This window comes from Oculina patagonica, chromosome 9 (genome assembly GCF_052425735.1).
Source record: "Oculina patagonica isolate OP01 chromosome 9, crgOcupat, whole genome shotgun sequence".
NCBI lineage: Eukaryota > Metazoa > Cnidaria > Anthozoa > Scleractinia > Oculinidae > Oculina > Oculina patagonica.
This window is the reverse complement of record NC_135766.1, coordinates 17228689-17247002: the sequence shown is the minus strand read 5'-3', so window position 1 is coordinate 17247002 and position 18314 is coordinate 17228689. Positions and strand designations below refer to the sequence as shown.

At 37.5% G+C, this 18314-nt stretch overlaps 2 protein-coding genes across 2 annotated transcripts; one reads left to right on the top strand and one right to left on the bottom strand.

The window, feature by feature from the left end:
* Positions 1–1646: 1646 nt before the first annotated feature.
* LOC144664991 (uncharacterized) lies at positions 1647–16536 on the bottom strand. The gene is made up of 5 exons (XM_078526182.1): positions 16332–16536; positions 13150–13275; positions 9262–10812; positions 4405–4807; positions 1647–2125 (listed from the first exon to the last, which is right to left on the bottom strand). Exons 1-4 carry the CDS (start codon positions 16534–16536, stop codon positions 4413–4415), a joined length of 2277 nt encoding a protein of 758 aa, XP_078382308.1. The 3' UTR covers positions 1647–2125; positions 4405–4412.
* Positions 16537–17263: 727 nt separating this feature from the next.
* LOC144664990 (uncharacterized) lies at positions 17264–18000 on the top strand. Its single transcript, XM_078526181.1, has 3 exons — positions 17264–17305; positions 17577–17842; positions 17928–18000. Exons 1-3 carry the CDS (start codon positions 17264–17266, stop codon positions 17998–18000), a joined length of 381 nt encoding a protein of 126 aa, XP_078382307.1.
* The last annotated feature ends 314 nt before the right edge of the window (positions 18001–18314 follow it).

The window sequence follows — 18314 nt, the reverse complement described above, 5'->3', positions numbered from 1 at the left end:
ATGATATTTTCAAAATTGATTAATATATAGATTTAGGCAAGCCTAAAAGCGGAGCTCCCCATTTATTTAATTTTCACTGGAGTTTACAATGTTTTCATTCTAGTGAATAAGCGGCCAAAGTACTAATGTTTATGGCGGTTTATAGGTTCAAGACAAATTTAAATAGCTCACGGTTAAACCGAATGTCAGCAGTACGACAGAAATAATAATCTTAAAGCGGGGCAAAATCATTACTCATGGCACGAAATATTACTTTAGAGTACAGTAAATTATCTGCTTTCTAGCAATAGAAAATAGTTTCGCGATCCTGTTATAGTTTCGCAGCAGTTTAGTAGACTCCACAATATCTGTTACATTAATATAGGATATATTCAACGAGTAACGCAGAGTCTGTCGGATTAGCTCAATCGGTAAGGTGCCAGTCTGCGGATCCGGAGGTCGTGAGTTCAAGTCCCAGAGGGTCGAGTTTTTTTTTTTTTTCTTTTTTTTTTTTTTTTACCCCGTAGCAATAAAATGGTTTGTTTATTATATCAACCCGATTTAGCTTTCGAATGCTCCTTCATGTACGATGCTGGCTTTACAGATAGACACGAAAGTCATCGATCGATTATGGCTCTCAATGTCCACTTTTTTGGCGGTCGATTACTCAGTCTACACGTAATTTTCAGCTACATTTTGTTTCATTGCTTCTTGTTTTTCTTTTCAAACCTCTTTAAATTTTAAAGGCCGCCTTTATACGGCCGCCTTTATACGGCCTTCTTGCTTCACTATTTCTACCATCAAACTATGGCGGCCATCTTGCGCGACTCCGTACGCCGTACGTACGCGCCCGCGAACCATGCCGCTATCCATGTTGACCATGAAAACTCATTTCCATAGTGTTCCTTCTTTCATACCATTTGCCTGTCTATGGGGCTCCGCACAAGGCGCCTTCGGCGCCTTGCGAGCTCCGCTAATATGAATAAATATATATACATTTACATACCATTTCCCTTTCCTAGCCTTCATTAAGAATTACTTCAATCTGATTTCCAAAAATGTCAACATATTGCTTTCTAAAAGGCCAGACAGCTATTGCCTAGTTATCCATAAGTGAATTCACATAAATATGCATAAATTGAATTGATTATACATTTTTTAGGAGTTTTTTTGCTCCCTTTGATGGCATCGATGATGACCATATTTAACTAACGCTGGGTTTGATTCTTAAGGTGGCTTACTACACTCTTAAGGAGACGCAAGAGCGCGCGCTACGATTTGTGTTTGACGTCAATGTTGCCCGTGTGGACAAAAGTTGTGCTAGCAACTCTAAAAAGAATCGAAAACAAGTTTCAGCTTTTAAATTGCGTTGAACTAACTTGGTATGCCAGACAAAATTTCAAAATTCTTTCAGACATTTGTTTAAACCTAGGAAAGAAAAAAAGGGCAAGAAAGATAGATAGATAACCAGCAAAGGAGCTCCAGTTTTTGTCTTTCTTCGTAGCACAAAACTCGTGGCGTCACATGACCTCGTCTAAGGTTGTAAAAGCCGTTTTCCAATTTTCTAAAAAGCCACACAAGACCGCTTAGCACCACCCCAGATTGATCTGTTTATCTTTTCGATGTCCAAGTACTCTTGAGAACGTCCTGTCGCCGGCCGATCAAGATATCGCTTACAAGACTTCGTATCCGGTGCCCAAACGCCTTAATCAGTTGACAAAACATCACTCACAGGTACTTGAGAAATAGCTGATTTCAATTTGTCTAAGCGGAACGACGAATGACAATGTTTAACGACGGGGTCATTCATATTTAACAAACAATCGCTACTTTGAATTTAGTGTTGACCTGAATGATTTATTCTAGAAGCTGTCACGTCACGCATCCGCATTACTGTGAATCCCTCGCTTTAAAGTTTGGTTCCTATACCCCTTCAAAACTGTAGTAAGCCACCTTAATTTAAACTACATGACTAAAAAAAATGTTTTGATTCTATACTAAATAAACTATTTAAGGAAAACCTTTCTATTTTTTTTTTATATTTCGTTCTTTTTACACTGAAATCAATCGGTTGCCTCCGTTGCCGTGAATCCTGCTGATACAACCTCCATTTTAACATATGACATCTGTTGTCATGAGCTGAGGCCTGTCAAAAAAATAGTAGTTTCAAATATAGTTGCTAAAATTTGCCAATTTTTGAAGCAATTTTCCCTTTATGTTCCATTTTTTTTATATAACATAATACATTTCAATAACACAATTTGGAGGGGGGGGAAGGGTGGATGCCACCAACTCGACGTTTTACAAATTTTACAGAGGGGATTTAATCTACAACTTTCAGTAACTATTCATTTATCCCATGTGTACATGATTTGTTGCAGTTTTATTCATTAACATGCGTTTTTTGACTTTCATAAATTAAAAGTGTTGAGAAAAGAAATATGAATAACACTGTGATCATAGACATGCGATGCTTAACTTACTTGCGTGACACTGTCACACAAGACGTGAATCGGTGATAAAATGCGTAAAAATGACCAATGCGTAAAAACAAAACTGAGGCTCTATAAAACACTGCTGGTTCCAGTGTTACTCTATGCATCTGAGACATGGAAGATGAACAAGAGAGGCGAAAAAGCAGTGGATGTGTTCCATAATAGGTGCTTACGAAAAATCTCTCGTAATCCGAATGCAAGACTGTGTCAGTACCAAAGAGCTACTAGAAAGATCAGGAATAAAGCGACTGAGTGAGAAAGTAAAGCCTTGTAGATGGAAAATGATTGTTCATATTCTACTATGAGCTGGGCACCAGAAGGTAAAAGGAGGAGGGGAAGGCCAAAAACCACTTGAAAACGTACAGTAGAGAAAGAAAAGGAAGAGGCAGGTTGGAGCTCGTGAGGAAGTGCGGACAGCAGCACATCTCTAGAAATCGCGGACCTCCGAGTCCGCGAATAGTATGTCCTGCGGTACATTGACCGTAGATACGAACGCAAGGATTACAAAGAAAATGTATGGAGAATGAAATGTTTTATTAAATATTTCTTGACAAATTAACAAATGTAAAAATGTGCAAGCGGAACACAATAGACTGGTGTATTAAGAACCACATTGTACAAGAATTGAAGTGCAGACTTCGAATTTCATTTGTATTCATGAACGTTTTCTGCGAACAGTTTTTGAGACCAAAATTATAAGGCGTAGAGGAGGAATGTATGGCGAAAACCGAAAACTTAAAGTTTATAAACAGGGATTATCGGCAAACTGAATGTGATCGAAAAAATGTGCAAGCAGATTTGATAAAACTATACATGAATCTAACTCACCAAACGATTTACATCTCCTTCCGATTAGATTTCATTTGTATCTTTACCGTTAGAAAACCACAAAAAATCGCATACTGTAAACACACGGCGGCAGTCCACGTTGAAATCCCAAAATCCGCTGTCTTTGAGCTACGATATTTCAGCCGCCTTTGCTCCAATTTTGCCGCAAAAGCCATCGTTTGAAAGATCTTTTGCTCCAGTTTTATTATCAGGCAATATGTTTGACCAGTGGTTTTCCTACTTCACAAAATATATCTCTGTGTAGGCCGCATTTTTGTGTATCATCGTAGATGTATATGAGCCCAAAGTCAGGCTTTCGAATCAGCGGCTATTACCAAGTTTCGTGAGCGCTTAATGTAAGATGCATCAAATTTCGCCGACTTCAATGTCCGCGATTTCTAGCGATGCTGATCGGCAAGGGTAAAAAAGCTCTGTAAAGGCCCATGTGTGCCACAAGGCACGGATTATATTAATAATATGTATTCAATATTTTGTAAATTGTCTGAAATGCTTTTGTCGCCTAATGCCTTTGGTTATACATATTTTGCCTCTATTCCAGATGTAGTCCATTGCTTAAATTGCTTACACACTACCGCCATGTTTACTTGCCTTGATGATAAAAAATAATGTAGCTTGGTAACTGCCCAGCGCGGTGAATTGAATACAGCGTCATAACCCGAACTACTCGACCATGTCCGATCATTATTTTCACCTCTGCAAGTTATACTAAGTTGATTTAGTCACGATAGTCAGCGACATTGGAACTACCTGAGTCAATTGTTTCCTCAAACAATCCAATCTTATCTTGACAACTGCAGTATTATAAACACATTCAAATACTTACATTAAAGTTTGAGGTATTAATTTTTAGGTGAGATATTTAGTTTCAGTTAGGTATTTGTAGATGAAGGGCTACCTGTATATATACTTCAAATATATCATTATTACTATTATCATCTGTATTATTATATTATCAGTGACATGTGCTTTAAGCCATAGAATAAATAAAACGTTTGTAAGGGATAATTATTATAACTATTAAAAAAAAGGAAGTGCTAATTACGTCATCTGCATACAGAAAACTATTGCATGATGTACTAACAGTGAGTTTTAAGTCTTCTCTTTAATTGGCTTATGCAGCATGACATCAGCGACTGTCAAGAACGTCAAATGCTCTGTTTGTGTTCCTTGATCCCTTTTTTTGTTGCTCTTCTTTGTGACCTGCCGATCGTCATCTTTCATGTCCATTTTGTCGTCTTCAGCGTGTTCGACTTCTTTGAGAGTGACGTCAACAGCCCCGCTTTCATTTACAGCTGCTTCCAGCGTAACCATCTCGAATTCCCCACTTTCTAGCTGGGTATTAAGGACGTTTGTTGCAGCCATACCACTTATTTCCCCTTGCAAATCATTTAAAGGGAGAAGCAAAGCCAGGCAGCAAGAAAAAGACCAGTGTGGGTTTTTGCGCCACTGCTGGAAGTAATCCTTTAAGTGCATAGCATACTGAACTAAAAACAAAGAGAAAAAAGAATTTCAAAACGTCCGTTGTACCTTGTACATATATTTTATTTGTTAATGAGTGTATTTATGTAGTTGCTAAGCGCTTATTATTAAAACTATGTTGCTGCATTTTCCTGGAAGAGATGCAGGTCAGGGTTCGTAACTAGCAAGAGGCAAGACGAGGCGCGTCTATATTTTTCCCCAAAATTAATAAAAAAATGTTTTGTTGTGAAAATAATGCCCAGTTGATCTCTTCTCACCTTTTAGTGTGCAAGTGATGTCTGTTGAATAGTGCACTTCTAAAGCAGTCGACAACATTTTATACCTTAACCGAGATAATTCTCGCGCGCTGATTGGTCCAAAGTTATGGTCGATGAGTTTATAGACTATGAAAGTGACGTCAGATCACGTCACGCACACGTGTTGGCTAGAAATGTGTAAGTTTGGATTCCCTAGATGAAAGCGAGTTTCATCTTGTTTTGTTTGAATCAAGGACGCATTTGTTTACGGAATTCAGATTTGGACTTCTACTCAGGTGATCTGTCGACAGCAAATTTACCATGCTTTTGAATTTTTTGTCTGACTGAGAAGAACGATTCTTGCGAACCGGCAGCGGACTCAGCAAACTGTCGACGTTCTGTGAACGAGCGCTAACAAGATCTTCAGAAGGAAAAATCATCTTGCTTCCTTTTAGCGAAAGGCACACACTCAGCGAGAGAATAAAAGGTAATAAAAGTTGTTATTCTTTGAATTCTTGTTCATCTTCTTTTGTATCATGGTCGTTTTATGTGTCGGGAATTTTTACGTCCTCCTGGCAAAGTTTCTTCACGCTCAGGCATCACTTTTGATAAATACTTGTTCGAGATTCTTATGGTATAAAACAAATCGACCACATTTTTCCATTTTCTACACTCTTATAGACCATAGAAATGACGCCATTTAATGTCCAAAACTTTGCAGTGAAACCACTCGCCTGACGGCTCGTGGTTCCACTTTACCGTTTGAACATTGTCTGACGTCGTTTCTACGGTCTATAGGAGTGTAGACCATAGAAAAATGTGGTCGATTTGTTAAATCTTTAGCGGGGACGGAAGGTCAGTTTTACTAAACAGTTTTTCAATACTTTGGCAGACCAATAGAAAACGAGCACTATCTATTAGGCACCACCATCCGTTTCCTCATAGGCTCCCTTTACTCATAAAATTTCGAATGACTAAACAAACTTCTCAACAATATTCCATAGAGCCCTTACTCAAGCCTTTGAAGTTCATACCTACAGTACCAGATGTGCCTCTAACTTGAATTTTCATTGGTCAAGAGGAAATAATAACTACGGGACCTTTACTTTCTCTTTTATTTCATCAAAACTTTGGGAAACTATTCCAACAAATTTAAAAAAAAAAAAAATTCTTACACTTCCTTTTGCAAGCAATATACACTATACCTTTTAACCCTATTCAGACCGGGGAGGTCTGAGGCCCGCGCTGACTTTGAACGCTTATAACTTTTTTAGATTCACCTAAACAATGCCAAACTTGGCGAATTTTTGTAAAATTTATCTGGAAATAATTTGGTAGGATAGATTGTTGTATCAGGAACTTGAAATCACCATGGCAACGGCATTTTGACAGGCATGCTTTCCCAAATTTGTAATTTTCATGTTTCTATTAATATGAATTAACTGTAATGTAATTTTTTCACCTTTTACGGTTTTTAACTACAACTTTATTGATTTTGTATTCTTTGCAGTAATTTTGGGTGGTTTTTTGGCATTATTGAAAAATTTTTGAAATCGAAGATGGCAGATCCAAGATGGCGGCTGTTTTGACATCATGATGTAATTGTCACGTGATGTGTCGTCATCATCTCACGTGACGTATACCAAAAGAAAGATGTTCGGACATACAATACATCCTGTAAGTTTCATTGTGATTGCTTTAATATTCTGGAAATTACATACGGGGGCTTCCGAAGCCCCCCCCCCCCCCCTCCGGTCAGAGAAGGTCCAAAGAAACCCGGTCTGAATAGGGTTAACCCTATTCAGACCGGGCTTCAGACCGGTTTCCTCTTCTTAAGTCACTGAGCACAATTTTTGCTCTTGTTATTGATATATTTCCCTTCTTTTGTATTTTCTGTAAATAGTGTGTAATAGTGTATGATTTTGTGTGAAATAATAAAAATCCGTGTATTAAAACTAAAATATATGGAATACATGACAAATGGTCATTTTCAAAAGACTGCATCGATTATGTGATTTATCCTTTTCTTTATGCTCATTTGTTTGATATTGTAAAGTTTATGACCATTTAGTAGTAAAATTATCGAACATAAAATTATGAAATTACAATTTTTTCACTGGTTTGATATGAATTGCCAATCAGAATGGATAAATTTTTGCTTATATACTAAAATGTCTTGCTTTTGTCATTTTCGAGATTTGTTTTGGTTGGAAGGGGTTGGGGTCATAAAATTTTGCCTGCCATTGTGAGATATGCTAAAAAACAAAATCAAAAACAAATAACAAGGGGGACTTCCAAAATTTGCAAGAGAAAAAAAAAATCATCATGGTTCCCCTTCAACATAAACTACGAACTCTCACTTGCGAAACAGTTAATTTCGTTACCACCGATTATTTTTTGCCCAAGTCTCGCCGTTGTTAAAAACCCCTTGCTAACTATACAGTGGTCTCCTTTTTGAAGTGGTTATACAAAAAGACAGGTATCTTGAAACATCAACGTTATATGGACTAAAGTTATGTTTCTTATGTTTTTTTTTAACCTAGCATGATATTTTTTTTAGACTGAAAACGATTTTTAATTTTATATTTTTAAAATTATTCTAGTGTCCCCAATTAGCCTAACAGCTAAAGACTACGACATTTTAATAAAGTTCATTCTTTCATTCTTTTTTCATTGCAGAATACTCGTTTGCCTTATTTTAAAATAGTAAAAATCATATTGATACATGTACATATGTATCGGAGTCCCTCGTTTCGTTTTTTACTATAGTTCAGAATAATGTTTCCATTCTAGCAAATTAGCGGCAAAACTGTTAAAAATACAGTAAAGTAAAATAAATTTAAATAACTCAAGGAAAACTGGATGTCTTGCTTCGCAACAAATATGATCATGGCAGGACAATTTATTTTGAGGCAGAACAGATTGCTCAAAAAGCTCAACTCACAACAATGTTTAATAAAATCGCGATCCCCCTATACTTTTGCTTACGGCGTCTTTTCGTGGTATAACCGTACCACGCTTCAGGCCTGTGTTTTGCTCAAAACTTGAAATCGACGTCCCGGCACTACTTTGGGCTTCTCCTCAAATTAATGGGCTGCGATTAATCGAAGGTATTTTTTATTATCATTTTCTGTAGTGTGCACAGTTCGAGCGCATTTTTATACCCTTATAGAACTCTAAGAGTTACCAAAAAAAACAAAAAAAATCAATGTAGGGCAAAGAGGAAGAGCGAATCATAAACATGTACACGAAATGCATGGAGGTAAAAATCGACGAAGACCGGCAAAGAACTTACAGAAAGGGAGAAACAATTTAGCTCAAAAACTGAAAATATATTTTTCTCGTAAAATTAGGTGCAATGTTTGTGTCATTTCCTGTAATATTTGATATTTGGTCTTATGTTAAGTTTTGAACCTTATCTACGTTTCAATGTTTTTCTTGTTTAGTTTATATAATATGTTTTTAATGTGTTATTAAATGTTGTCACAGGATTATTGGAACATTTCTTTACGGTATCGGGTGCACCACTATAAGGATAAGTAGCATGTCTTTCTGTCCCAATTCTCCCCTCCATTTCAGGTTTATTTACACAACTTCCCAGAACTTTTTTTTTTTAACTTTAACCCTATTCAGACCGGGGGGGGGGGGGCTTTTGAGGCCCGCGCTGACTTTGAACTTTTATAACTTTTTTAAGATTTAACCAAACGCTGCCAAACTTTCTGAGTTTTCCTAAAATTTATCTGGCAACAATTTGGTAGGGTTGGATGATGTGTCAGGAACTTGACATCACCATGGCAACGGCATTTTGACAGGCATGTTTTCCCAAATTTGTAATTTTGCGTGTTTCTGTTAATAAAAATCAACTTAAATGGAATTATTTTTACATTTTTACTGGTTTAAAGCACATTTTTATTCATTTTGAGTACTTTGCAGTGATTTTGGGTGGTTTTTTCGCATTTTGGAAAAATTTTGAAATCCAAGATGGCGGATCCAAGATGGCGGCTGTTTTGACATCATGATGTAATTGTCACGTGATGTGACGTCACTATCCCACGTGACGTATACCAAAGGAAAGAGTTTCGTACGTACAATACATCCTATAAGTTTCATGGTGATTGGTTAAATATTCTGGAAGTTACATAGGGGGGGTTTCCGAAGCCCCCCCCCCGGTCTGAGAAGGTCCAAAAAAGCCCGGTCTGAATAGGGTTAACTGAGTATCTTACCGACAAGAAGGCCAGTCACCAAACAATTTGCTGCTAACACCAACATGTTGAACACAAGGGCATCAGTATCTGGGCCAATCCATGTAACATTCTCTGCTGGAATTTTACTCACTGCTCCAACAACCAAGTTGACAACAGTAACGGCAAGCGACATCGTCATCAATGTATTCTCGGTCTCGTCTTGCAAGGGTTTGACCCAAGCGAAGAGAATCCCGTACATCCCAGCGATGACCAACGCCAAGCCAATGTAGGACCTGCTCTCTTGTCCTACCAGAATTAGACCAGATGTCAGGATAACTTTACGAGTCATTTCGATCAGTTCCCAATACCACGAACGGTTTTTGTAATTTTCAAAGAGAAAGCGCAATCCAGATATCATTTCTTTGTTGTTGGCCGTATTCTGGGCTTTCTTTGCTTCTTCCGGGGTTAATCGTGCTTTTCGAAGGGCAATGAATGAGGCAACAGGAAGTGCAAAAATATAGGCGGTAGAAATGTAAGCCACAACAAGGAAATGATTGTACTTTTGTCCTTGGCATGGTACACTGTAATCTGCTTTCAAGTACTTGGAACAAAACTCTTCGTGGTCGTCTCGGCAAAGTTTCCTGCAAGCAGGTGGCAGGACAACGGCTGTCTTGGAACACGTGCTGAGGTACGTCACGTACAGGAAGAAAAACAAATTCCTGTATACAGTCTCCTTTGACCGAGATATTCTTTCTGTCTTTTTAACGTCCTCTAGACCACGATTTCTTAAAATGATTATTTTGTGAATTCCAAGAGCGATGCAGGAAAAGACAATGGCAGCAGCATTCATTGCCATCAATGCAAAGAGGCTTCCAAAGGCATCTAAGCGTAATCCAGGTAAAAGACATTGGACTGGAGTTATTTGCAGTAAATTCAACTGGAGAAATCCAGAATACTTAGCGATAACTTCAAGGGAACCTGGCCATTTGATGTAGGAAAAAACTTCCAGCAAGCCATAGGTGACTTGATAAAAGCCAACCACGATCTTAATCTTCGAGAAAAACCTGTCTATTAGAAAGCTTTCTGCGTCATTCTTAATGCGTCTTCTTCCCGTCCACACCGAAACGGCAATGATAATCAAGAGAATGGCCAGAATTATAGATAGCTGGCCTACAATCAACTTCTTTGATGGGCATTGTGTGCAAATGTTCAACTGTTTATAGTATCCGGAACTGCAAACACTGCAGAGTGGACCTTCGTATCCATTCTCACACGGGGAATCTAGGCCACCCTTACACGAATCTTCTGTTAGGCACTTATAAGGCGTTGGTATCGGATATGGGTGTTCCACATGGAAAACATCCATAGCTGGTGTAGGTGCCAGGAGATTTTTAATAAAAACGTTGTAGCGATCTTTGTGTGTCTCGTTCCGCCATTCCCACCAATAACCATACTTCAAAGATGCATAATCATTTTGGCATTGTAGTCCACCTTGGCCACATTTGAAACAACCTCTGAACATGTGTGTTCGATATTGTCCCTCCAAGCATGTACAAGCCCGATTTCCTGCAAAGAAGTCAGTTTCAGTCCCTGACGAAGAAAAAAATGACTTATTAATATGACTTTTTTAAAAAAAAATGTAACTGGAGACTCACTTTGCTTTATTATATCAACGTCCTAATAGACTTTTTAGTTTTCGTTACAAGTTTAATTTTCCCTCAGTGTAGTCGTAAGGCATAAATAGTACCTAAATCCCTTCAGACGACTAGTATATTGGAGTATAATGTCCGAGGCCGAACATTTGGCTGAAAAGCTAGACTTCGAGGAAAACTGTGAAATTTTGAATTCACTTTTTCAGCCAAGGGCGTTAACCTCCAATATACCAAGACGCCAAAAAGGATTTATTTATTTTAGTACTCGTGGATAATTTTTTTTACAACGCGCGTCATTGTCGGTAAATAGCAAACACCTACAGCGATAATCAATTTCTTACTACTTTTCTATAGAATAGAGCGAAGGATATATACCACGTGTATGTTTTCTCCAATAATAGTACACAGAAATTGATCAGTGGTAATAATCAATGGTGCTTTCGTCATTCATTTAAGACTGAAAATGAACTTGGACGAGGCACTTACAGTTTTAACGTGGGACCTAGTCAATAACTACAGAAATTGAAGTTGTCTGATCATACGTCATGCAAAACAAAAGACAAATCCTAAATGACAGATTTTTTGCATAACAAAATGTGACTTTTATATCCATTGAAAAGCAGCTCAAAACCTGCCTTACAAGTTTCTATTATATTTCGCATGAATTTTAAATCTTTACCAATTCCATATTTCTATTTTTTTTGTCATACGTGTACGTTTTGAGGACAAATCGTCTTTGAATCTACCAGATACCATACCCCTCTTTAGTACCCGGCCGTTCATTTTGGCTGCTTATTAATTTTTTTATTCATTCAAATGTCACATGGTTGTTAGCTACGACAAACAGCAGTAAGTGAGTGATAATAAACAATTCTGAGACCGTTATAGAAGAGTGAACAAAAGAGCTTATTTACCTCCTCAAAAAATTCTTGAAATCATGGCTAGTAGATATTGTGCTAAATGACCTATTAAAACATCGATTTAAATCTGGACTCTGATTAAACAATAAATCATGCAATTCTTGCGTTAGGATGGAAAATACGGATTTTGAATCTGACATTTCGTACCACAGGCTGCCAAGCTACTTCCACAGAAGTCCGAGAAAAGACAAGACCAACCAGAAGAAAAAAAAGAAAAACAAAAGAAAAGACCAACAAGAACCTGGTATTCAAAATAGTGCATTTTCCCCAAACATATAACATTAGTAAGGGAATAAAAAAAAACGCACCCGAGTGCATTGTTGAGTAATATAAGCACGCGGGAACTTTTAAGAACACAAGAAAAGTACATAGTATTCTACATAGTATAAAATGTTAAGAAATTACCCGCGCTCAAACTCGTGACGTAAGCTGCGTGCATTATAACCCGATAAAGCGCGCGCGTGACGTCAGCGGCGTGCTTTACAGAGCTATAATGAAGTTAACCTAACCAAACATGTCGCGCGTAATTCCTAGAACAATTTATGATGCATTATATAAAATTCAGGAGAGCACATGGTGGTTAGATTGTTACTAAATTGCACCGATGAAGGTGCTGTTAAAAACTTGCAAGAGTACTGAGTTCAGGTCAACAACATGACAACTTGGTGAACAATTATGACAGTCAGCGAACATGAGGAACTATCACCAGTGTTGCTTTTGGTTGTTTTGGATTGTTTAAAAGCAATGAATACATACAACACAGTTCTGCCTATTTTTGTTTTACCTTATTTTGCAGTCAAAATGATGGAGATAAATTGGCAATATAAATGATAAAGAATGCTGTTGATATTTAAATGTGGTTCCTTGCGGCCTAATGAGATAAAGGGTTGCCCAGTTCCGTTTAACAGATAGTAACTGGTATTATATAATTGAGGTTGATGTTGATCTTCGAGTATTATGTAATCTAAAAATTATTTTCCTTTTGATATTGCTCAGCGTTCGACTCAATATAAATTTTGTAGAACGTAGTTTTACACGTATTCTAATTTTGCAAAAAAACATGATGCTTCTACCACACTCAAGCTATTACCACTGCTCCATGACAGTGCTTAACGCATATCGAATGATTTCTACTGATAGTCTTCAGCATGCTAACATTGAATTCTCGAAGCGTTTTGCGGTGGTAAGGTTCCCAGAGATCATACGTTGACATGATATTAGTACTTTGCCGGGATTCGACTTATTTCCACCTCTTTCCCACCTCTCCCTCATGGATAGGTATATAGAAATTCATTTGTGTTTTAGTAAAGCCTAGTAATTAGGCATTTACATCAATTGACCAGCGAATCGTTTACCTAGGGGACAAGATTTACAATCCTGTAGTTGTTTTCCTGGTGTTTTTTCATACGCAACAAAAGAATCATTTGGACATTTCTTGCAGCTTTTCCCCACGTATCCGACGGCGTCAGAGTAAAAGCCTCCTGAAAAGAGAAATATTAAGGAATCTACGTTTTAGTAGAAGTATGTGGAGAATGATTGATGGTAATTTAGCTTTACTATATGTTTTTATAATGAAATTGGGTCGATCCTATCCCAGCTCTGATTTTACCTAATTATTCTGTTTTAAGGTAAAATTTATGGGGTATTTCGGTCTGTAGCCTTGAATGTTTATAAAAAAAAATCACGGACGAACACTATCCATCAGAGCATTTTTCTCGGACGGGCACTATTTTAACAATAGAGTGTTTCCGTCGAGGAACTATCGGCTGATAGTTGCCCCGCGGAAATTTGATGTTCTTAAAACAATCGCTTCACGTGTTCAATTTAAACCAATCAGAATCGGAGAAAATTCAGTGGTGAGCTATAAGGACTGTTATAGTTCACCACTAAATTTTCTCCGATTCTGATTGGTTTAAATTGAACACGTGACGCGATAGTGCCCGCGCGCCGGAGGGCACTATCAGCCCATAGTGCCCTCCCGAGCGCCCCCGTGCCTTTTTTTTGTAAACAAGCGTGCCTGCAAACAAAAAAACCTAACCAAATTCACTGCATTTAGTGGGTTTCTCGTCTGGTTTTGTTTCGTTTGTCAAATTTCGGCTTTTAACTTGAGTTTTTTATCCCCAAAAGTAAAAATAATTCACGATGCTTGTTTTCGTATGTGCGCGCGGAAGAAAATTTAGTGGTGAACAATAAAGACAATAGAGTGTTTCTGTCTCGGAACTATCGGTCTGATAGTTGCCCCTTGGAAATTCGATGTTCTTAAAACTAGCATATTTGCCCTCGAAGCTTCGCTTCTCGGGCTAATATTTGTTTTAAGAACATCAAATTTCCGCGGGGCAACTATCAGCCGATAGTTCCTCGACAGAAACACTCTATTGTTAAAATAGTGCCCGCCGTGGACAAACACTATCGTGTCACATGATCAATTTAAACAAATCAGTATTGGAGAAATTTAGTGGTGAACTATCAAGGACTTTAGACTTTGGAAAAGTGTGATCGATTTACTCCATGCAATATGATGGAAAATTTACAGGCGAATTAGAAAATCGGTACGGTGACAGCTCGCAATTTTTTTTCCACTTTAAGCCAACAAATGTAGTGAAATTTCCTCCTAAAAGTTCCAGCTCAAGTTTCGTTACACGCCAGCTTCTATTTCTTGATAAAGTTCGCGACATTTACTCTAGCTGTTCTAAATTTATCTTACGCTGCATTAAAATTTACGTCAGTTTTATGGTCTATACTCCCATCGACCATAGTTTCGACCAGTGAGCGCACAAGGAACCCTAAATTATTTAAGAAGACGAGATGGAAGTCTTCGATTTTTAAGAACTTTACACTTAGGTTTTAAGCGTATTAGCCCTGGAAGGTGTGGATAATGGGTCAGTGTAAGGTATAACATCGCTGCGGCAATTGAAACAGACTCATAAATAGATTACTTTTTAAAAGTCGTTTGTTTGAGAAATCGCAATTTTGGATTATCGTCTAACTTGATGCTAGTGAAAATGAACTGATTAGCTCCTTGTTTCAGTGAAGATATTACAAAAAAATATCATTTAGAAAGCGTGTCTACATTATAATGGAGACGCTTGTAACTTTTTCAAGATTATACCAAACACTGCGGGATTTTAACAGAAATGATTCCCAAATTTGTAATTTTGGTGTTCCTATTAATTGAAATTAACCTTAATGCAATTATTTTCACTAATTTACGTATTTTGCACTGTTTTACAGATTTTGAGTACTTTTCAGTAATTTCTAGCGGTTTTCTGACGTTTTGGTAAAAAATTGAAGTCCAAGATGGCGGCTATATCCTTTAAGTTTCATTGTGATTGCTTAAATATTCTGGACATTACGAGGTTGGGGGGAGGGTGGGGGGGGGGGGCAGAATCAAGTGTCTTTTCGCCCAAAAAACTCATCAGCATAAAACCGACGCATACTGACAGATTACTGGACCAATCATCCTAAAACTGACTTGCCAAAAATATACGACTAAAAGACTTTGACAAAACGTGCACAACTAGTTTGAAGACCGTGTTTTCTACAGGAGACACTCACCTGTGAGCGTCTGAACACCATAGACTTACTAACTCCAAAATTAACTGGGACTCTGCTGAATGCTTAACCTACAGTACTAAATACAAACGACTTAACATCCTTGTAACACTAAGAAAGTGTCGATCTTTGTCACATCTAAGGATAAAATCCATATAGAGCAAAAATAACCTCATATACAAAATACATTTTACCACAGTAATGAGTCCTATACAGGCAAAACTGACAGATATCTTCTAACGAGACTTTAAGAACATAAATTTTCATTAGAATAGCTTATGTTTCAGAACTTATCACACATTAATAGACCATTCCACGGTTATGTGAAATGCAACCGAGCTTTTGTAAGAAGCCGAGGTTTTGGTTGACCTTGTGATGATAAAGATTAGAAACTAGTAAGCATGACAACGGAATACTTTACATTTGAAAAGAAGCACGGTTTGCATCACAACTCTACCCTCGCCTCTGCTGAGACCTGATCACTAAGTTAACAACTCAAAAATGGAAACTTTTGTTTAGACACATTTACTATTGTCATAATGTTGCTCATAAAATAATTTTAAAAAGGCTAAAAAGAGATAAAAGTTATTAAAGTTCTTAAAAACAAAACGTTATCGACTCGAAGGTCATCATCAGTGTTAAATGAACATTTACATTACATTATTTTCACATTTTATATTTTACATTTACACTTTATTATTATTATTATTATTTTTTTCTCGAAGATATTGGCTACAATATAAATATTATATTAAAAGCTATTCTAAAATTCGAGAGGAAATAAAGTCATGTATGTATGTATGTATGTATGTATGTATGTATGTATGTATGTATGTATGTATGTATGTATGTATGTATGTATGTATGTATGTATGTATGTATGTATGTATGTATGTATGTATGTATGTATGTATGTATGTATGTATGTATGTATGTAACTCACATCTCACATCTCACCAGAACAGAAGAAAATGCTAAACGTTACCTGGAAGGCAATTTTGGCATCTTGAAGTCGAAGGATCTGTAAATGTTCCCAACGGACATGGTATATATGTGTATTGTTTGTCACTCTTTTGTTTGAATCCCGAAGTTAGGAGTGCGGAAATGAAGAATTCTCTAAGAGTATCTTGGATATCACCGACGTCGATAGCTGCTGAATCGGAGCTATCGGTATTCCTGGGAGAAAGCATAGATAAGGAGTAGAAGTAAGTGTCCCCCTCTATTTTCTAATATTAGTAGTAAGCGTATCCTTGAATAGTGTATAGATGACAGAGATATAAGTATACTTTAAAAAAAGGAAGCGCGCCTTGAATCCATACTTTGATACACAAGCGAAATGGTTGGATGACTCGGTTTACTTTAAGTTGCCTTGTACTTAGGGAATTTATATTACGTTAGCTAAGACTTCTTGTAAATTGTAGGAACATTGGCAACTTTCCAAAACGTGCGTACTTAAACTCGTTTCAAAATGAAAATAAACGTGTCGATCGAAGCTGCCGCGAAGGCTGCATTACGCAAACAAGGGAATGACCCTGATCTTGCTGACCGCACAACCCTTACAGCTACACAAATTGCCGAACTTCTAAACTCTGGCTTAAGATCCACGTATTTCCAATACAACGGGTCGATTTACGAACAAAAAGACGAAGCAGCTAAGGGGAGCCCTGACTGAAGAAGTTCAGTTACCTAACTTCTGAACTTTAAAAGGCAATATTCTTAAGGCTTGAAGTTACTGATCCGTCATCATTGAGTAAACGAAGGCAGAGATGGTCGAGGGAATCAGATTCAAAGGTACTTGGGGTTCTTAACATCTCCTCGAAGTTGTTACATTCATTTCTAAACAATTCCCAATATGACCAATGGCGGAAGGCTTAATTTAGCATGCTTTTGAGGAGCGACCTCTCGTAACTGTGATCCATGACTTTGGAAGTGGAGAAGCTTACCAGAGAAAACCGGAACGTAAGAAAAAACTGGAACTAAACACGCAGTCTGACTCATTTTCAGAATCATTTTTGACGTAATAGATCAAAATCGAGTGCGCGTTTTTCATCAGGGGTTCCAAACACCGAGAAACAGATGAAAGCACGACGCCGAAGGCGGAGTGATTTTATTGTTTCGAGGTGTTTGGAACCCCTGATGAAAAACGAAGCACGAGTTTTTGAGCTGGCTTCTCAAACTAGCATGATAATTTTTTTTCGAAGAATAGGCAATTAGTAGGTGTGCTCAATAGGCTATTGTCTGTTTTTTATTAGATTGTGGCGGTCTCTTCAAGGACTACGATTTACACAAGGTTACCGCTGTGAGTGCAGATATTGCTGGAATGGACGCTCTGTCGCTGAACTATTGGTTGTCAAAATATGTGATGGAGGTAGCTAAAAAGTCCGGTGAAAGATACCCTCCCAAGTCTGTTTATGGTATCATTTGTGCCCTCAAGCGTTATTTGGAGGAGAAAAATGGATCAAAAGCTTTGAATCCTCTGGACGCTAGTGACAAAAGGTACTAGACAACTTTTAGACCGAATTGGTTAGTAATTTAAAATGCACTGCTTCAGGACTTTAATTTTGTGTGTTATTTTTTGAAGGTTTGTCCTTTTCCGACGTTGCTTAGATGCCGAGATGAAGAATGGCGTTCGAGAAGGGCTTCACATTAATTAATGTAACGATGTGTAAGAAGGAATAATATGTTGCTGTATTGTTATTGTAAGCAATGATTTAAGCGGGAAAAATGCTGTATTTAGAATTATAATTAAGACTGATTAAAATTCAAGTTTCTTGATCAGTGTCTTGATCAGTTTTTGAACTAATCTACCGTGTCTTGATCGGTATGTTTATTGGATATCAACATACATGCACCTGACCCAATTGATGCGAGCTGATTGGGTCATCAGCTCATGAATAATTAATGAGTTTGAGAAATTTTCTTAACTAACGCCTGTAAACCTAATATCTTTTTTATTTTCTTTTTATAC